General features: G+C 43.7%; 1 protein-coding gene and 1 long non-coding RNA gene across 8 annotated transcripts in view; one reads left to right on the top strand and one right to left on the bottom strand.

Annotated features, from left to right (window-relative positions):
- Positions 1 to 4914, bottom strand: part of PLCL2 (phospholipase C like 2) — a 222339-nt gene extending 217425 nt beyond the window's left edge. For 3 of the 4 annotated variants that reach the window (XR_002825434.1, XM_023739538.1, XM_023739539.1), the window contains exon 1: positions 4521 to 4854. Coding sequence is in view for 3 of the 4 variants with exons in the window: in XM_023739538.1 (XP_023595306.1) it covers positions 4521 to 4850 (330 nt within the window). In the remaining variant the exon portion in view is untranslated. Of the gene's footprint in view, positions 1 to 4520 lie in introns of all 4 variants that reach the window. The other variant, XM_004385280.1, reaches the window with a different exon arrangement.
- Positions 4915 to 5739: 825 nt separating this feature from the next.
- On the top strand, positions 5740 to 16979 carry LOC111822171 (uncharacterized). Of its 4 annotated transcripts, none has more exons than XR_002825431.1 (5): positions 5740 to 6087; positions 7475 to 7687; positions 14626 to 14782; positions 15564 to 15705; positions 16503 to 16979. It is a non-coding gene; the product is annotated as an uncharacterized LOC111822171 (long non-coding RNA). The 4 variants fall into 4 exon arrangements; XR_002825432.1 differs by lacking the exon at positions 5740 to 6087 and adding an exon at positions 6603 to 7358; XR_002825433.1 differs by lacking the exon at positions 5740 to 6087 and having other exon boundaries at positions 6607 to 7687; positions 16503 to 16634; positions 16743 to 16979.
- Positions 16980 to 17382: the final 403 nt, after the last annotated feature.

Here is a 17382-nt window from a genome sequence, read left to right as displayed (position 1 = left end):
ATTATTCTCAACAAGCTAAGGAAATGCAGAAAAGTCTAGTGATGAGTCTCACAATGTATTTATCTTCTCAAGGTATTAACAAAAGGTTCTATAAGGCTGCTCACTTACTGAGTTTTCACACTGTTACCATATAACCAAGGAGCTCTTGGAGTGTAGATCTGTGCATCTATTTTGGCAGAGTATGTAGTTTTACAACAATTCCTTACTCTACACCATATTTACAACACAGATGGTATCCCAAAGAAATGGTTTGAAATGAGAAATGTAATTCTGGTCAACCTACAGTGTTGTTGTTAGGTGCTGTCGAGTCAGTTCCAACTCATCCAACTCATAGCAACCCTATGCACGACAGAATGAAACACTGCCCAGTCCTGTGCCATCCTCACAGTTGTTACTATGCTTGAGCCCAATGTTGCAGCCTGTCTGTCAATCTATCTCATTGAGGGTCTTCCTTTTCTTGCTGACCCTCTACTTTACCAAACATGATGTCCTTCTCTAGGGACTGATCCCTCCTGATAACATATTCAAAGCATGTGAGACACAGTCTCACCATCCTTGCTTCTAAGGAGCATTCTGGCTGTACTTCTTCCAAGACAGATTTGTTTGTTCTTTTGGCAGTCCACAGTGTATTCAATATTCTTCACCAACACCACAATTCAAAGGCATCAATTCTTCTTTGGTCTTCCTTATTTATCGTCCAGCTTGGGTCAGGCACACCTTAGTTCTCAAAACAACATCTTTGCTTTTCAACACTTTAAAGAAGTCTTTTACATAAAATGGTACTCATGAAGAGTGTGCTTCTTAGCTCAAGTAGATACATTAGACTAAATGGGCAGCTCCTGTCCGGAGGTGAAATGAGAAGGCAGAGAGGGTCAGGAGCTGGTTGAATGGACATGGGAAATCAAACGTGGAAAGGAGGAGTGTGCTGTCACATTGTAGGGAAAGCAATTAGGGTCACATAACAATGTATGTATAAATTTTTGTATGAGAGACTAACTTCAATTGTAAACTTTCACTTAACGTACAACAATTAAATAAAAATTAAAAAAGGAAAAAACAAAAAACTACAGGACTGTCCCAATCCGTCCCTCAGGCTGGTGAATCAGTTATTGATCAGTTAGTACCTAATATATGCACACATTTAAAATTTTTGCTGCTATAGAACACTGGGTATAAAGAAATACGGAGTTTTCAAATCTAGGTGGTTTGAATAAGATAACATTTTATCAAACAAAACAAAAAAATTAAGAAGTCTTTTACAGTGTAGTTCTACCATACGTCTTGCACCTTAGCAACTTGATTTCAGACTTCTAGTCTCCAGAACTGTGAGAGAATAAATTTCTGTTGTTTTATACCACTCAATTCTGGTCTTTGTTAAGGCTGCCCTAGGACACGAGTACACCTACTAATCTACTCCCACATCCACTCTTGGACCACCTGACTGCATTCAGCCCTTACATTTAAACAAGATTCATAGGGAAACCAAGGAAAGATGGCACTACTGCCTTTTCACTTTCCAACAGCACTGACTCTACTAACATTTCTGTGATTTTTTTTTTTTTTTTAACAAAAGTGTAATATAAAGAATTCTGCCAAATTTGCTGTTACATGAAAGACCTGTTTATTCTATTAGGATATTGTCTTGATGATGTAAGTTATATCTTTAAAATATACCACACTACCCCTTGACATCCTTTTAACTCAGTACTGAAATCAAACCTGAGGTTCACCCTTCAGCCAAAGATTAGACAGGCCCATAAAACAAACAATAATACATGTAGCTCAACCATGTATACGAGACTAAATGGATACACCAGCCCAGGAGCAAGGATGAGAAGGCAAGAGGGGACAGGAAAGCTGGAAGAATGGAAATGGGGAACCCAAGGTCGAGAAACGGAGTGTTGGCATGTCGCGGGGTTGGCAACCAATGTCACAAAACAGTATGTGTATTAATTGTTTTCTGAAAAACTAATCTGCTCTGTAAACCTTCATCTAAAGACAATGAAAAAATGTGAAAGAATAGAAAAAAATACACCACTCTAAACCCCTAAAATCTCGATCTGTCAAGGTACCAATTCAAGGAGAAACATATCAAGTAGTTACTTATCTAACTATAGCATACCTACTTTCCTATGAATCACATAACCTCGGCTTGCTCAACTTTCAACTTTTAAAAGGCAAAATGCAAGGTGAAAATGGAGGCAAGAAAAACGAATCAATTAAGTTAACTCAGGAGGTACAAGATCATGAACAAGACATGGGACTGGCAAACCCAAAACCACTTGTTTTAGAAATTAACAAAACTTAAAATAGAAAACTTGTACTTGCTCAGCATTCCTTCTTTCCCTCATTCACTCAATAAGCAGCCTCTACTAGGTTGCTGGCACTGAGTATCTAGGGATGCAACAGTGAACAAGAAGCCAATTGCTTTCATTCCAAAAAAAACCAAACCCGTTGCCTTCGAGTCAATTCCAACTCACAGCAACCCTAAAGGACAGAGTAGAACTGCCTCATAGGGTTTCCAAGGAGAGCCTGGTGGATTTGAACTGTGACCTTCTGGTTAGCAGCTGTAGCTCTTGACCACTACGCCACCAGGGTTTCCTTGCCTTCATTAGGAGAAAGAAAAGTGAGAAAATACCTGAAAGTTCCAGAATTCAATAAAAGTACCAACGTCATTTCTAAAACCAGTGATTTCTGGACAATTAACCATGTCCCCATGTTCTTCTAGAGTAGTCAATGAAGAAATGATATCTATTGACAAGTTCTCAATTCCATGTATCAGAAATATTGATAAATCATCCCTCTTTCTCATCTCCCATGAATGTAATTAAAACTGATGCTGACTGTAACTAAATAAGTTACACTGTGAATCCCACTACAAACACCAACGAAGTTTACATTTTTTTTAATGCAAATAATAAGTCCTAAAAAAAAAAAAAAAAAAAATTGGAAGAGGAGGTTAAAATTTGGTAGGCTGGTATCTTCTCTGGAATCCTTACCTCAAGTTCATTAATTTAACACCACAATGCAAAATCATCACAGATATTTGGTAAACACCAAAAACAATGACACGTAACTCTGTCAGTGGTATTATCATGCACAGTTGAAAGCAACTTCCATGAAACATAAGCCACAGACCAAAGGAAAATATAAGTCACTAAAAGCTACATATGCAGCAAAAATATGTTTTACCTTCCTTAGTTTAACTCCCTTAGTTTAACTCTAAACATGTGCTGCACATAGTTAATACACTTGATCTTTAAGTCCTTCAATTGTGCCCTTGCCCAGACATAAACTATGCAAACAGATGACAAGGCGAAAAGTAGTTTCACAACTGTCTGTTACACAGACTATATCAAGGCGGTGTATTGCACTACATTACTGCAGAAGTTGCTAACATTATCAGACATTTTTACAGAACTTGGAAGATTTCTTATAGATCCAATTAAATTCCAAACACCATCAGTGCCAACTGTCTTCACTGTGACACATTCTGCCCTCTCTCCCACTGGCTATCAGCCACAGGAAGTATGGGTGCAGCCCTGTCAATGTGCTTTACTGCTCAAGTCCTGGTAACCCCTTGATTTTCAGAAAGCAACGTTTTCATATTTGCTCCAAACTTGAGCAGAATGGGCTGGTCTTACCCAAGGCTCTGCTCTTCCTAGCTCATCAACTGTTTTTTCACTTCATGTCATAAGAAATATTTTTACACTGTGACCAAACTGTGATATTAGAATGAAACCACAACAAACTCAGGAGTTCCTAATAGTACTTCTCTGAGTTTAAAACGCACAGAACAATCGCTGGCTTTCTTCTGCTAAATAACATGGTACAAAAGATAAGAAACCTGAGCAAACTGCCCCAAACAACTTTCACAGAAGAACGGGAGGCCTGCCTACTGCAGTAAGGAAAAGATTAAAGCATGTAGCACTGTAATCTCTCAGGGCTTTTGAGCCCAAGAAAGCAGCAATCTGCATTTATGCTCAGAAACCTACTTCATTTCTCCATATGACTGAGTGACTACAGATTATGTACCCTCCAAGTATAACCATTTGCAAGAGGCAACTATATATACAGATCAGAAGAAACCTATTAAACAATCTCTGTTCACCTCTTGGAATTTTTAAGAAAATGTTTCCATATAATCCTCGACTGTCCTTGAAATACAATAGGAAACCTTACAGGGAGTCTGTTAACCAGCATAGGCTACCAAAGAAAAGCATGCCCTGCCCAGGCAGGTACAGGTCATAATTTCAGGCCAATTCTGCAAGAGGTGACAGCCCCAAGTTCAACTGGGGATGCCTGTACACAGTTCCCCCTGCACCTTGGGGATCACCTCTCCATTCTTTCCAAATGCAATTTGCATCCATTCCGTGCTCAAGCACCTTAAGCACTGGCGCACCAGTGGTTCCTGGTAGCAGTGGGCTCTCCCTACATCTCCCTCCTTACACCCCTCCCCTGGTGGAAACAGACCCCAAGGGCGGCTGGGGGTGGGCTATGAGCGCCCTTCTTCCACCTACCTTGATGATGCTGCTCCGGCGGGGCAGGCCGCCCGGCTTGCTTTCCCGGGGGAGGGGGCCAGCGGCTGGACTGGGGGTCAGGGCGACCGCAGCGCCGCGGGGTCCCCTGGCGGGGCTGGCTCGGGCTTCGTCCCCGGACACGGCGAGGCTGCAGTCTCCGTTGGAAACCCCGCCGCTGTCATAGCGCGCCCGCCCCTGGCCGAGGCGACCTCCCCCGCCGCCGCCGCCTTCCCCGGCTGCGGCTTTCAGGGAGCCCTTGGCGCCGAGGGCCGGGCTCGGGGAGGTGGGCAGGGCCCCGCCGGCGGTGCCCCCCCGGCCGCACTCCGCCATAGGCGCCCCGCGACCCGCCAGCACAAAGCCGCGTCCCCGCGTCCCCGCCGCCGCCTCGGGCCGCCGCGCGGCCCCTCCTCCTCTCCTCCTCCCGCCGCCGCCGCCTTGGCCGCTTCTTCCGCTTTTTTTTTTTTAATTTCGATGTGATGTTTGTTTCGAGCTCGCCTCGCGTACGGTTAAAGTCGTGGTGACAGAATTATCGGAAGATTCCTGCAGGGGAGAGAAGAGAGCGACCCAAGTCAGCTCCTGCGGCGGCAGAGCCGGGCTCCCGGCACCTGGGGAAAGAAAACACGCCCCGACACACGCGCCGCCGCGGGCGCCAAAAATAACCCGCGCGGCCGGGCGCCCACCCCGGGGTAAAGGAGCTCCCACCCCACAGGCGCGAGGTTCCCATCCCGAGGTAACGGGGCGCTCTCCCTGAGGGCTGAGGGCACCTACCCCAGGGTCGGGAGCACCCACCGCGCGGGAAAGGGGCACCCTCCCTGGGGGGTCAGACACCCACTCCAAGGGCCAGGGCGCCCACCTCGGGCACAAGGCCAAGGGGAAGCGGCGGACGCTCAGACACTGTCCGGCCACACGGAGGCGCCTCCCGAGGGTCACGCGGCCGCGGGCGGACCCCAACTCCTCCAAGGCCGCCGCGTGCCGGGCCCTTCCGCGCTTTCCACCACCACCCCCCAGGACCCACTAAGGGCCCGCGGCGCTGTGAGGAAGCGCGCGGCGGGGAGGGGTGGCCCGGCTGTCCCAGACGCTAGTGCGGCCCAAGGGGCAGCTCCTCGAGGGAGCAGCCCAGACCCACTCGCCCTGCGGCCGTCTCCGCCCGCGCTCGGCGCTGCCCCCTACAGGCCGTGGGGACCCTCCCTCTCCCCTCCCCGGACCCACCGCCAGGCTGCTGGTCGCCGCCGTCGCGGCTGCTCTCGCCGAGGCCAGGTCATCGGGCCACGGGGACCTCGCTGCCGAGGGACGGAGACCGGCGACGGCCGCGGGTTCTTAATAACCCCCCTCCGGTGGATCTGCCGCAACTGCCAATCACCCGTCCGACGCCCCAAGGCGCAACGACAGCACAGGCCACGGGCCTGGAGAGCAGGTCCAGGCTCGGGGGCTCAGCTGCTGCGCCTCCCACTTCTCCCCGCCCCGCGCGGGGAACTGGTTCCCTTCCTATCCAAACCAAAAGCAAACCAGTTGCCGTCGAGTAGATTCCGACTCATAGCAACCCACCGAGTTCGGGAAAATGCCATCCGTACGTATCCCCCCCACCCCACCCCCACCTCACTGGGCTACACTAGCCTGTCAGACCCATTTCACAAACCCATTTCACATATTAAAGCCAATTCCGTTTCCTTGGGCTCCTGAACTGTGAATTGATTCAACTAGTTGCAAGGATGCTGGGGGTGGGAGTGAGGGGTGAAAGGCAGAGGATACAGGCGGAGCCTATGCTGTGCTCTTAGTAGCCCCACATTTATCTCCGCCATCCCTCCCAGCCCCCTTCCTAATCTTGCCGCCAGGGATGCTCGATGGTCCGGCCCCCTGCGGGCCCAGCCCTGGGTCAGGCTCATCTTTGGGGGTATCACCTCAGCGAGTTCTTCCATTCTCTGGTCTCCCTGAGCATGCTTCAGGCCGAATGACCTGCCTAAAACTCAACCCTGATCGTGTCATTCCCCTGCACACACCTCCCTCACACCTAACAGGGCCCAAACTCCTCAGCGTGGTACCTAAGGCCCCACCCTGCCTAGCCCCACCCACCTCTCCAGCCCAGGCTCCCTGGGCTCCAACCTCAACGCCTTCTGTCGCACCCTACACCTCCATCAAACTTGTGTGTTTCCTTTTCCGGGAAACGCACTCTGCTGGACGTGAACAAGCAGCTGATCCATCTGCTGGGGGATGAACTGGAAGACCTTGTTTGCATTAGCATGATGTAGCAAACTGCCAAGTAGCCTCGGAGGAAACATGCTTTACATTCATATACATACCTGTCCTTGACCCCAGAAAACAACATCAAACACCTTCAAGTTATTCTTGGGGACGTTTTATTCTTCTGATCCTCTGGATTCATGTTTTTGTTAACCCTCGCTCGGGCTTTTATCTATCTCTTGCCAACCTGGGCCTACATTAACAGAAATATTTTCCCATCGGTGGGCAACAATGTTTTCATATTTTATTCAGTCCCATCCTTTTGCTACCTTTCTTGTCTAGTTTTGTTTAAAAAAATACTAGTTTTTTCCGTCTTGTAATAGTTTTGCAGAAAAATATATCCAAATAATTCAAATCAGATTCTTAATCCGCCTTCTCCAATTTATAATCGTAATAGCCTGTGAGTATGCTATGGGGGAAGGAAAGAATGCTGTAGCCTTTATTCTTAAAGTTCTCTAACTTTGATATTTTCAGTAAATCCCTGGAGGTATCTCTGCACTTTCTGCGTTAGTATCTAATGTTTCTCCCCCCATTGACCAATCACAAGTAAAATGCTAGGACAGCCGTTTATTCTACAACGATCGCAGTGGGTTTCCTTGGGTGAGTAGGGCATATTGAGGTTTAAACCTCCAGGATGCTGTTTATAAAGCCACCACCTCATTCCCTAATGCCCTCCAAAATGAGCACCTATCCATCTCACTCTGCACTCCCAACAGGTCAAACCAGGAAGACTTCGTTGAAATAGACGTGGCATTTAAATTAAAATGTTTCCCAAAGCATCTTGGCAGACCTGTAACTGATGATGCCAGAAGCCCAAGGCCTGTGCCAGATTTCTTTCTATCCCCATAAGTGCTTGTCACCCACAAGCCGCTGGTCACACGCCTGCTGATGTTATAGCTGTACTTCTTCATCACACAAACAGCCAAACTGTAAGTCCTTTTTCTTCGATATGGGGATGGGAAGCAGCGTGTTCCTCTAACGTGCAATTTTCAGCTCCCAACAGGATTTTTAATAGCTAAACTCAGGTTTTTTTTTTTCATCATGAACAGCAGAGTAAGCAATTGTTTCTCCTCCTTCCTGCTTGTCCTCCGCAGTTACTAAGTGATTGCTTTCCATTTCTCCTATTCCATGAGCAATGTTATTGAAGAAATTATAAATATTTTGCCAAAATTCTTGCTGAAGTGTTTTCATAGCATTTTAAAATTCATAGAAGTTAGAGTTAGAAAAAGAGCCAAAATATCACAGTCATTCCTCAGCAAATACTGTCTAATAGTTCCTTCAGACTATTTCTCAGAGCAGGGCAACAAAAGATAGGCAAGGCATTAATACAATGCTAATTCCAGGTAACTCCATGATGCTTGTGCCAATTTATTTCTTATATCCACATACTAATGGTTGGGTTCTGATGAGTAATTTTTCAAAATTTTAAAAGTCACAGATGCCCTTAAAATTTTAGATCCATATCATACCAGCAGTACATAGTTTTAACTCTTGGAAACTTTTCCTCATATTTGAGTCTCAGCTTTAAACGTTGTTGTCACTCTTCACCAAACTGTCTTCTGTTTGTTTACATCTTTAATGAGATGCCTAGAATTTGAGCTATTCAAGTTCCTGGTCCATAATATCCTTCCTTCGGCCTCTGAAAATAACACTGACGCTATTTACTGACTTCTTGCCGCCATTCATACCCTTGTAGGTTATGAATTCATATCTAGTTTCCAGTTCACAGGCTCTAACATTACAACTTTCCGGATTTTTCTGACTCACTGCACACTTGGCCTTCAGATTATTTTCTCCCTCAATGTATTATGACAATTTTCATTTCTCAAACTTCAATCTCATTTGATTTCCTGTTTTTCCTCTAAAGACACATTTCAACCTCTGAGCCTGCTTATTCGATTGCTCTCCACATGCTTAATGTGGGAGCTAACTTGAGCCGAAAGTGGAAGACCAAACTGCTTCAAGGAAATAGCAGATTATATCAATATGCTGGTCCACACTGGCAACCCATTTGCTTCCTGAGTCAATCCAAGATGTTGATTTTAAACTATTAGGCTCCTATGGCTTGCATTATGTTTATTTTGTCATGATACTCAACATTAAGGAATGCATAGAAATTGCCTTTCTTCGTGGGCAAGAGTGTGGCAAGTTAGACCTGCCAAAAACATTCACTTCCATATTCTTCCTCTCCTCTGACACTAAAGATCCTTCACCCATTTTCCTTGGAGCTGTCTTCTACAAAAGGAGTCTTGGTGATGCAGTGGTTAAAGCACTTGGCTAGTAACTGAAAGGTCAGTAGTTTGAACCCACCAGTGTCTCTGCAGACAAAATCTGGCAATCTGCTTCCATAAAGATTACAGCCTTGGAAACCCTATGGGGCAGTTCTACTCTGTCCTATAGGGTCTCTGTGAGTCTTCAGAATCAACTCGGGTTTGGTTGCCAAGAAGTTAGGCACTCGGGGAATTACATCGATGCCTCCTAGCCACTGAGGAACCACTGTGTGAATTCATTAAATCATCCTCAGTGGCTATTGAGTTAGGTAGCACTTTGAGGGAATCTATTTATTACCAGGGATTTCATAAGATTATTCTATCAGCAAAAATAAAATAGGATAGACTAATTTGATTCCCTATAAAAATTACCATTGCTTATCACAGCGCTTTTGTAAATTCTCTCTCATGTATTTGACTGTATTTCTACTATTATTTTATTACAGGAGCCACTGTAAACTCAAATGCCTGTGGGGGCCACGTAGGTGATATAATGAGTGAAGCTGGATGGGTTTGTTTCATAATAGCATCAAAATTTGTCATTTTTTAACAGTGATATACTTTGCATATCAAATACAGAGGATTACCCTTCCCAATTCATTGTTGGTTTTCCAATTTTTATAGAGGCATGGATGTAAGAAATAGCTCCCTTACCTCTTAACTCCAAGAAATACAGTATGAGCATAATGACAAATAGCAACCAACACTTAGCCAGTTGGGGACAGCAGTATGAAGCAATGGGGACTCAGGTAAACTGATGAGGAATCTTATTGTTCCATGAGGAACAATATTCCATGAGGGACTCCGGGCTCAATGCTGCCAGAATCATCTTATTTTTCAAGAGAAGCAAAAAACCTGGAATATGAAACTTGCTATTGTGTTGGCTCATTGTCTTAAGGGAGGGACACTCACAAAATGAGGTCTCCACATGTTGTTCTTCAGGGAGAGCTTTTTTTTTTCCAGTCGCCCATTAATGTCATCAGAACTTTCTGTCAACTTTCCAGCCATATCACTTCACATATCCTGTGTTTTTTTTTTGCTCCCAACTAACTTTTCCTTTATTCACCCATTCCCACATCCAAACCCCCAGAACTGTTTCATCTCTGAAAGCTTACACTAAGAAATCCATTTTCAGCCCCAAACTCTGCCCTTCATCAATCCCATTCCCTTACTTCCACTAAGCACACCTGCTAATCTTAGCAAGACCTTTACTTCCTCCATCTGCTCCTACTCTCTCAATTTATCAGCACTCTTGTCTATACTTTTTTCCCAGACTGGGCCTCATGGCCAAGGCTTCCAACCACATTCTCACCAGCATGTCCTTGTCCTTCATGTGTGCCCACCTTGCCAATCTACAGCTTTGCATAAATCCAGCTATGGGCTTTCTCCATACCTGCTCTCTGACTGCCACTCTGCTGGAAAAGAAAAATGTCACAGAGCCAACCTGACTGGAACCATCGAGTGTATGATTTCTTCAACAACAAAAAGACAAAAACCCAGTTAAAAATGAGCAAAGAACTTGAATAGACATTTCTCCAAAGAAGATATACAAATGGCCCATAAGTACATGAAAAGTTGTTCAATATTATTAGTCATTAAGTAAATGCAAATGGAAAACCTTAATGAAATGCCACTTCACACCCACTAGGATAGCTATTACCATAAAAATGGAAAACGACAAGTGTTGGCCAAGGATATGCTGTCCTGACCCATTACTGGTGGGGATATAAAATGGTGCAGCCGCTGTAGAAAACAGTTTGGCAATTCCTAAAAAGTTAAACATAGAATTACCTTATGACCCAGCAATTCCACTCCTAGGTATATGCTAAAAAGACTTAAAAGCAGGGACTCCAACAGATATTTGTACACCAGTGTTCATAACAGCATTATTCACAATAGCCAAAAGGTGGAAACAACCCACATCCATCAACAGATGAATGGAGAAACAAAATGAGGTATATATATACAATGAAATATTATTCAGTCTTAAAGAGAAATGAAGTTCTGATACACACTGTGACATGGATGAACACTGAAAACATTATGCTGAATGAAATAAGTCATACACAAAAGGACAAATATTGTATGATCTCACTTACATAAAATATTTAGAATAGGCAAAGTCATACAGCTAGAAAGTAGTTTAGTGGTTATCAGGGCCTGGTAGAGGGAGAAATAGGCAGTTATTACTTGTAAATTGACTCTGTTGAGCTCAGGCTCATGTGGGGAAAAGACTCATGAATAAATAATTACAATATAGTACAATGAGGGCTGCAGTAGAGGTATGTACTAAGTGCTTTATGAGCTTAGAGGAGCAATTCATTATGTCTTCTAGAGTCAGGAACTTCTTATTAAAGGAGGAGGAAACACTTTTGCTTTCTTGAAGGATGCCTCTAAGCTCGTCTAATGGAAACAGGAGTTCTAAACCTAAAACCCATGTCATCCTAGCTGGCAAAGACCATGAACAAAGACAGGGATGGTGAGAATGCATGACCTTTTCAGGGAAGTAGGTCAGTGTGGTTAGTATATAGGGAGCATGTCAGAGAAGGGTAGGAGATGATGCTAGAAGGGAAGCTGGGTGCCAGGTTATGATGGGCCTTGTGTGTCTACTAGGGAGAATGAAGTTTGTCTTGAAATGGAACTGTTGGAGACTTTTGGGCTGAAAAGTGATTCCCCCCAGGGAAATTCTGATGGTGGTTAAAGGAATAAATCAGAGCCGGGAGACTAGAGACACACAGGCTTAGGAGGCACTGTAATAATCCAAGTAAAGTGTGATGAGACAGTGAACCAGGCTGTTCTAGGAATGGATTTGAGAGCCATTTCTAGGTTAGCTTACAATGCCTTAATAGTTAACTGGAACAGGGGCACAGGGAGTTGAAGCGGATGCTGACTTCACGCAGTAAGCACTACTCAGTGGGTAGAGTACCCCTAAGAGAAACTGGAGTACAGGAGGGAGAAGAAGGGCTCCAGATTCAATGAACTAAAACTAACACATATGAAGTTTGATTCCTGTGGCACAATCAGGCCAAAAATCTCATCGGGGAAGGAGAGAGTCAATGATATAAGCAGAGCCAGAGATATCAAATGCTCCACAAAGTTCAAGAATGATCTTTTCTCCATACCAGTTGAGCTCATTAGAGTTTGACACTACATAGGATTCACCTTCATACCCTCTGCACCAGCCCAGAACCTGACATATAATATATCCTCAAAATTTGTTGATTTTAAATAATAAATCTTCAAAAAAAAAAAAAAAACAAAACTATTCTTGTCCTTCATATGCTTATAAAACGCTCTTATTTCATAAAGCCGCCCCTCACATATGCTGAGCCTGTTTAATTCTGTGGCTTCCAACTTTTCCTCCTATTTCTTCTTATTATCTGATACAAATATATTTATTCATGTAGCTAGCATCTGTTAAGTATATATGTACTTTGTCAAGAGGGCTGTATTTTATGCTAAGGGGGATGGCGACTGGGGAGTCGGAGTAAGAGAGAGGTTTATTTTTTATTGTGCATGCATTACAGTTCCAATTTTAAAAGTAGTTAAAAAGAATAAATTAAAAGAGAAGTCCCAGCCCTGCCATGGGTCAGTAAAAATTCTGTCCTAGATCTGAGAGGTAGGACATAGCAAAATCGTACCAGACCAATAACAGCACACTTCCAGCCTAGCATGCTGCCCAACTCTTCTTAATTAGTTAAAAATTCCCACCATTAGCAGTACACAACACAAGAGAGGACAAAATCTGCAGAAGGTTGCTGTTAAAATGTACAAATTACCTGGCAAAAGGAAGCTTCCCTAGACAGCTCCCACATATGCGCATTAGCAAAAAATTAGCCAAGTGTCACCTTGTTTTTTTCTGGCAGAGTTATAGGGAGTACACGGGAGAGAGAAAAGACAGGTTAATCTCATTACTCAGAAGGAGGGAGAATAAGACTCTGGACACTGCTGCCCCCGCCACCCAAAAAAGCATAGAGGAGGGGGCTTGGAAGAAGTGAAGAGAGATTGGAAGCACGTGTTGTGGTTTCATAATCTGGCTCAACTCTTTGCCCCGGTACAACATAACGCCTAAGAGGTGGCTTGGGAACAGAGCAAGACTAGAGTGAAGCTAGGCCTGGAAGGAAGTGACAGAGCTGGCTTGCTGAAAAAGGGTCAGAAGGTCATTCTGGGGCAGCCAGAGAGCACAGCTAAGACACATTCAAGTACCTCTCCTCACCATCAGTTATTGCACAAACTTTTTTTTGCGTTATTAAACCTCGGTTAAGAGATGATGTTGGGCGAGCCTTAAATGATCTTTTTAAATCATGTGATCATATAAACAGAGGATCTTGAGCTTGATCAGGACTAGCACCAGAACAAAGGGAAGTGAATAATTGTAGTTTTTAGGGATTTTAGGCTGTCCCTTGTTCTGCCACCAGATAGTGGTGTGTGTTACCAAGGGGGCCTTGGAATTTCCTTTCCACAAGAACCTTAAGAATAGGGTAGACAATTATCTACCAGGATGGTATGGGCAGCCCCAGCCTGAAGGCAAAAGGTCACAATGAATGACTCTTTTGACCTACTGATTCTGTGGGTTTAATCACAGATTTTTTTAAACCTTTTTTAAGTCAAATTAGATGTTGGAGATTTTTACCCCTACTGGTTCTTCATACTTTTTAATGGAATTGCCATTTGGTGTGATGTGATGAAGTGTTTCAACCCTCTTTCAAACACATTAATTTCTCATTGTCATTTCATTTCTCTATCATTTGCTGCCTTGAAATCAAATACCTTTGTAATCATATATCCCCATAGTCTGAATTCGAGTAGTTTCACATAATTGGTCCATTATCCCTACCTTTTAATTAGGGTCCCTGGTTTCCTTTTATCACTGTGCCAAAGATCCCAGGACATTCTCTATTGAAGTAGATTCTCCACTTGGTGAATTATAAAATGGCCGTTTATGGAACATGATGACTTCTTTGATGCTACAGATTTGCTGTGTTTGTAGCAGTTGGAGGCAATTAAAGTGTCTAGTAGAGTACAACGTTAATGTGATTAGCGTATGCAGAGTAATTTTAAATCACACTCAATCTCTAGTTCTGATAATGGGTACTTCTGTGGTTTTAACTCTATGCTGTATCCTAAAATAAAGTGTTCTTACCCCTATCTTTTCCATTGTCAACCTCAGCCTTATTGCCTCCAAAATATTTTGCACACATCTCTGGGCCCTTTTATCCATTTGTTTCCCTATGAAGACTGGATTAGTCTGCACTGACATTTCAGCCATAAAAATGATCCCAACCATCTCTGTGCTTCCTCTCTTTTCTCTTTAAACACACAGCTTAAATCTTAAGTCTGTCATAAGCTCTTTTCTCTGCAGTGGTGTGTAAACACTTCATTCCAACAATCTACTGCTCTTGCTCTTACTTGTAGGGAAATTCAAACCTTCTGTCTAATTTGGGATGTTAGGAAGCAGCCTGGCTGTGTGACTCAGCCTCCAGCCCTGAGATGCGCACTCTGGCTGGAAACATGGATGAGAACCTTGCCATTTGGTCACTGCTTGACACAAGCAAACGCTTTCACCTCAGGGATTTCATTTTTCTCCTTGATCACAGGGATAAAAATGCTGACCTGCCTCCCAACCTACCTCCCAGGATGGACGCAGACCAACATTTGCAAGCGTTGAAGAACAGTATGGATGTTGATCGAAAAGGCAGCAACTTGAACAGAATGGATGCTGACTGAAAAGGCAGTATGGATGCTGATTGAAAGGTTAATTAGACCCACAAGATTTGTCTGGCACACACAAGAAGTTTAGCCTCATCGATATTTACTTCTTTTTCCACCGGGCTCCATAAAGATGAGTTTGGGGTATAATAAATATCTCACATTAACAATTTCCATGCCCCATAAGAAGACCAGACTTAATGGTCTGACTAAGACTGGAGGAACCTCAGAAAGCACGGCCCCCAGATTCTCTATCAGCCTAGAGCTAAAACAATTTCTGAGGACAACTTCAGACAGGGATTGGACTGGACTGTGGGACATAAAGGGATACTAGTGAGGAGTGTGCCTCTTAGCTCAAGTAGATACAAGAGACTAGACAGGCAGCTTCTGTCTGGAGGTGAGATGGGAAGGCAGAGAAGATTAGTATCTGGTTGAATGGATATGGGGAATCGGGTGTAAAGGAGGAGTGTGCTGTCACAGTATAGGGAAAGCAATTAGGGTCACATAACAATGTATGTATAAATTTTTGTGTGGGAGACTAACTTGAAATGTAAACTTCAGCTAAACTACAAGAATAAAAAATTTTTTTTTTTAATTTCCATGCCCCAAAATTTCAGAGCCCCACTCAGTGGCCCTCTTAGTTCCATTTTTAATATAACAAAATTTCTGCCCAATAACAGAATTTGGACATTTGTTGGAACATACAGACTACCTTCCCTTCACAGAACTAGTAACAACTGATTCTTGTGACTTGGGGATTGTTTGACTGCCCACCCACTCACCCTTCAGCATACAGTGTGTTATAAAAACTTTTATGTTTTTCTAGTGCATCTCACAAGTTGACAATTCTGAAGAAAAAGAAACATGAAACAATGAGAAGACAAAATCTAAATTGTGACCTCATCAAGAAGAAAGCAATCCAGCAACCAAAGACTGTGATGGGGAAAACCATTTACAAATCCAGAAAGGTGGGCAAGTAATGGAACAAATGGATTGGGGACAGGATTATTCCTAAGTATCAAAATTAAAGAAAGTACTAATGGAATTAGAGCTTTATTTGTACGGCCCAGCTCAAGAACCCTACTTGGTTCTGGTATGAGTGAAGTAGGGGGCAGGAATAAATATTTATCAATTACAATTTCCTTGGGCAAGTCGATTTAACTTCATGCCTCAGGATGGGGCATGCAGGCATCTTGGGTTGAGCACAGCATAGGAAAGGTGGCCTCACATCCCTATCCAGCTGAGAATACAGCAGCTCTGGGATGGATGTGTTTTGAGATTGAGGCTTTATACATTTATTCCATCAAGACTGTCTCCAGGATCTGGAGGGGGGATCCGTGTAAGTGCAGTTTCAGCCTTTGGCGGTAGCCACACTAAACAAGAGGAAGTCGCTGATGGGGAAGACAGGAGTGAGATGGAGGGAGCCAGAGGTCTACAGGAGATAATTGGGCATCCTCATCTCCTTCCGAGCCAACAGGAGGAGGGGACAAGAGAGCCTTTGTGAGTGGGGGGAAGGAGGGACATCATGGTAAGACCAGGAAGAGGGGTAGGATGGAGAGATTTAGTCCCATTTTACAGAGGCACAATGAAAGTTCAGTGACTTGCCCAAGTCCACGTCTGGCTCCAAAGTCCATGGTTAAGTCCATGGCCTTTCTTGAAAGCCCAACCTAAAAGAGATGGGTTGCTAGGAAAACACGTCTATATCTCTGTATTATTTTCTGTAGATTGGAACCCAGTCTAATTATTTTGGCTATTTCTTTGCCAGGGACACATAGGCTTGGAGAATTCTCCCAGCACCTTTTCCTGAGGTCACCTTACAAAGAGACAAAGAACACCTCAGAGGACACCAATAAGCACTGCCATCTTGGCGTGGCTTCAGCAGCTCAGTGGAGAGTCAGTAAGCATTTATTATACACTCTAGGCTCTATTTCAAGAGCTTATCAAGCCTCACTTAACCTTCACACAAACCCTGATAAATAGCACTGCTACTTTCTCCATTTTATAGATGAGAGGACTGAGGCTCAGGGAAGTGAAGCAGCTTGCCCAAGGCAAAATCACAAGAAAAAACAAGTCAACCTCAAATCCAAGCCTTCTGGCACTTTACTGTGCATTTTAACCCTGTCCTTACTTGTGGCCTGGAGCCCTGGTGGCACAGTGATTAAGAGCTATGGCTACTGAAAACTATAAAGTTCATAAGAAGAAAAAATACGATCAACGCTAGAGGCCCTAATACACGGCATTAACAGGATAAACCATAACCAACAACACACAAACTCCAGAAGATAAGCTAGATAACTGGGATCTTCTAAAAATTAAACATGCTCATCAAAAGACTTCACCAAAAAAGTAAAAAGAGAACCTACAGACTGGGAAAAATTTTTGGACATTACAAGTCAAAGGTCTAATCTCTAAAATCTACAAGAAAATCCAACATCCCTACAACAAAAAGACAAATAATCTAATTAAAAAACGGGCAAAGGAAGTGAACAGATACTTCACCAAAGAAGACATTCGAGCAGCCAATAGACACATGAGGAAATGCTGTCGATCACTAGCCATTAGAGGAACGCAAATTAAAACCACAGTGAGATACCATCTCATCCCAGCATTACTGGCACGAATCAAAAAAACTGGAAATAACAAAT

The sequence above is a fragment of the Trichechus manatus genome, unplaced genomic scaffold (genome assembly GCF_000243295.1).
Source record: "Trichechus manatus latirostris isolate Lorelei unplaced genomic scaffold, TriManLat1.0 scaffold00136, whole genome shotgun sequence".
NCBI classification, from domain to species: domain Eukaryota; kingdom Metazoa; phylum Chordata; class Mammalia; order Sirenia; family Trichechidae; genus Trichechus; species Trichechus manatus.
Note: the sequence above shows the minus strand (reverse complement) of the source record. Positions and strands in the feature narration are given on the sequence as shown.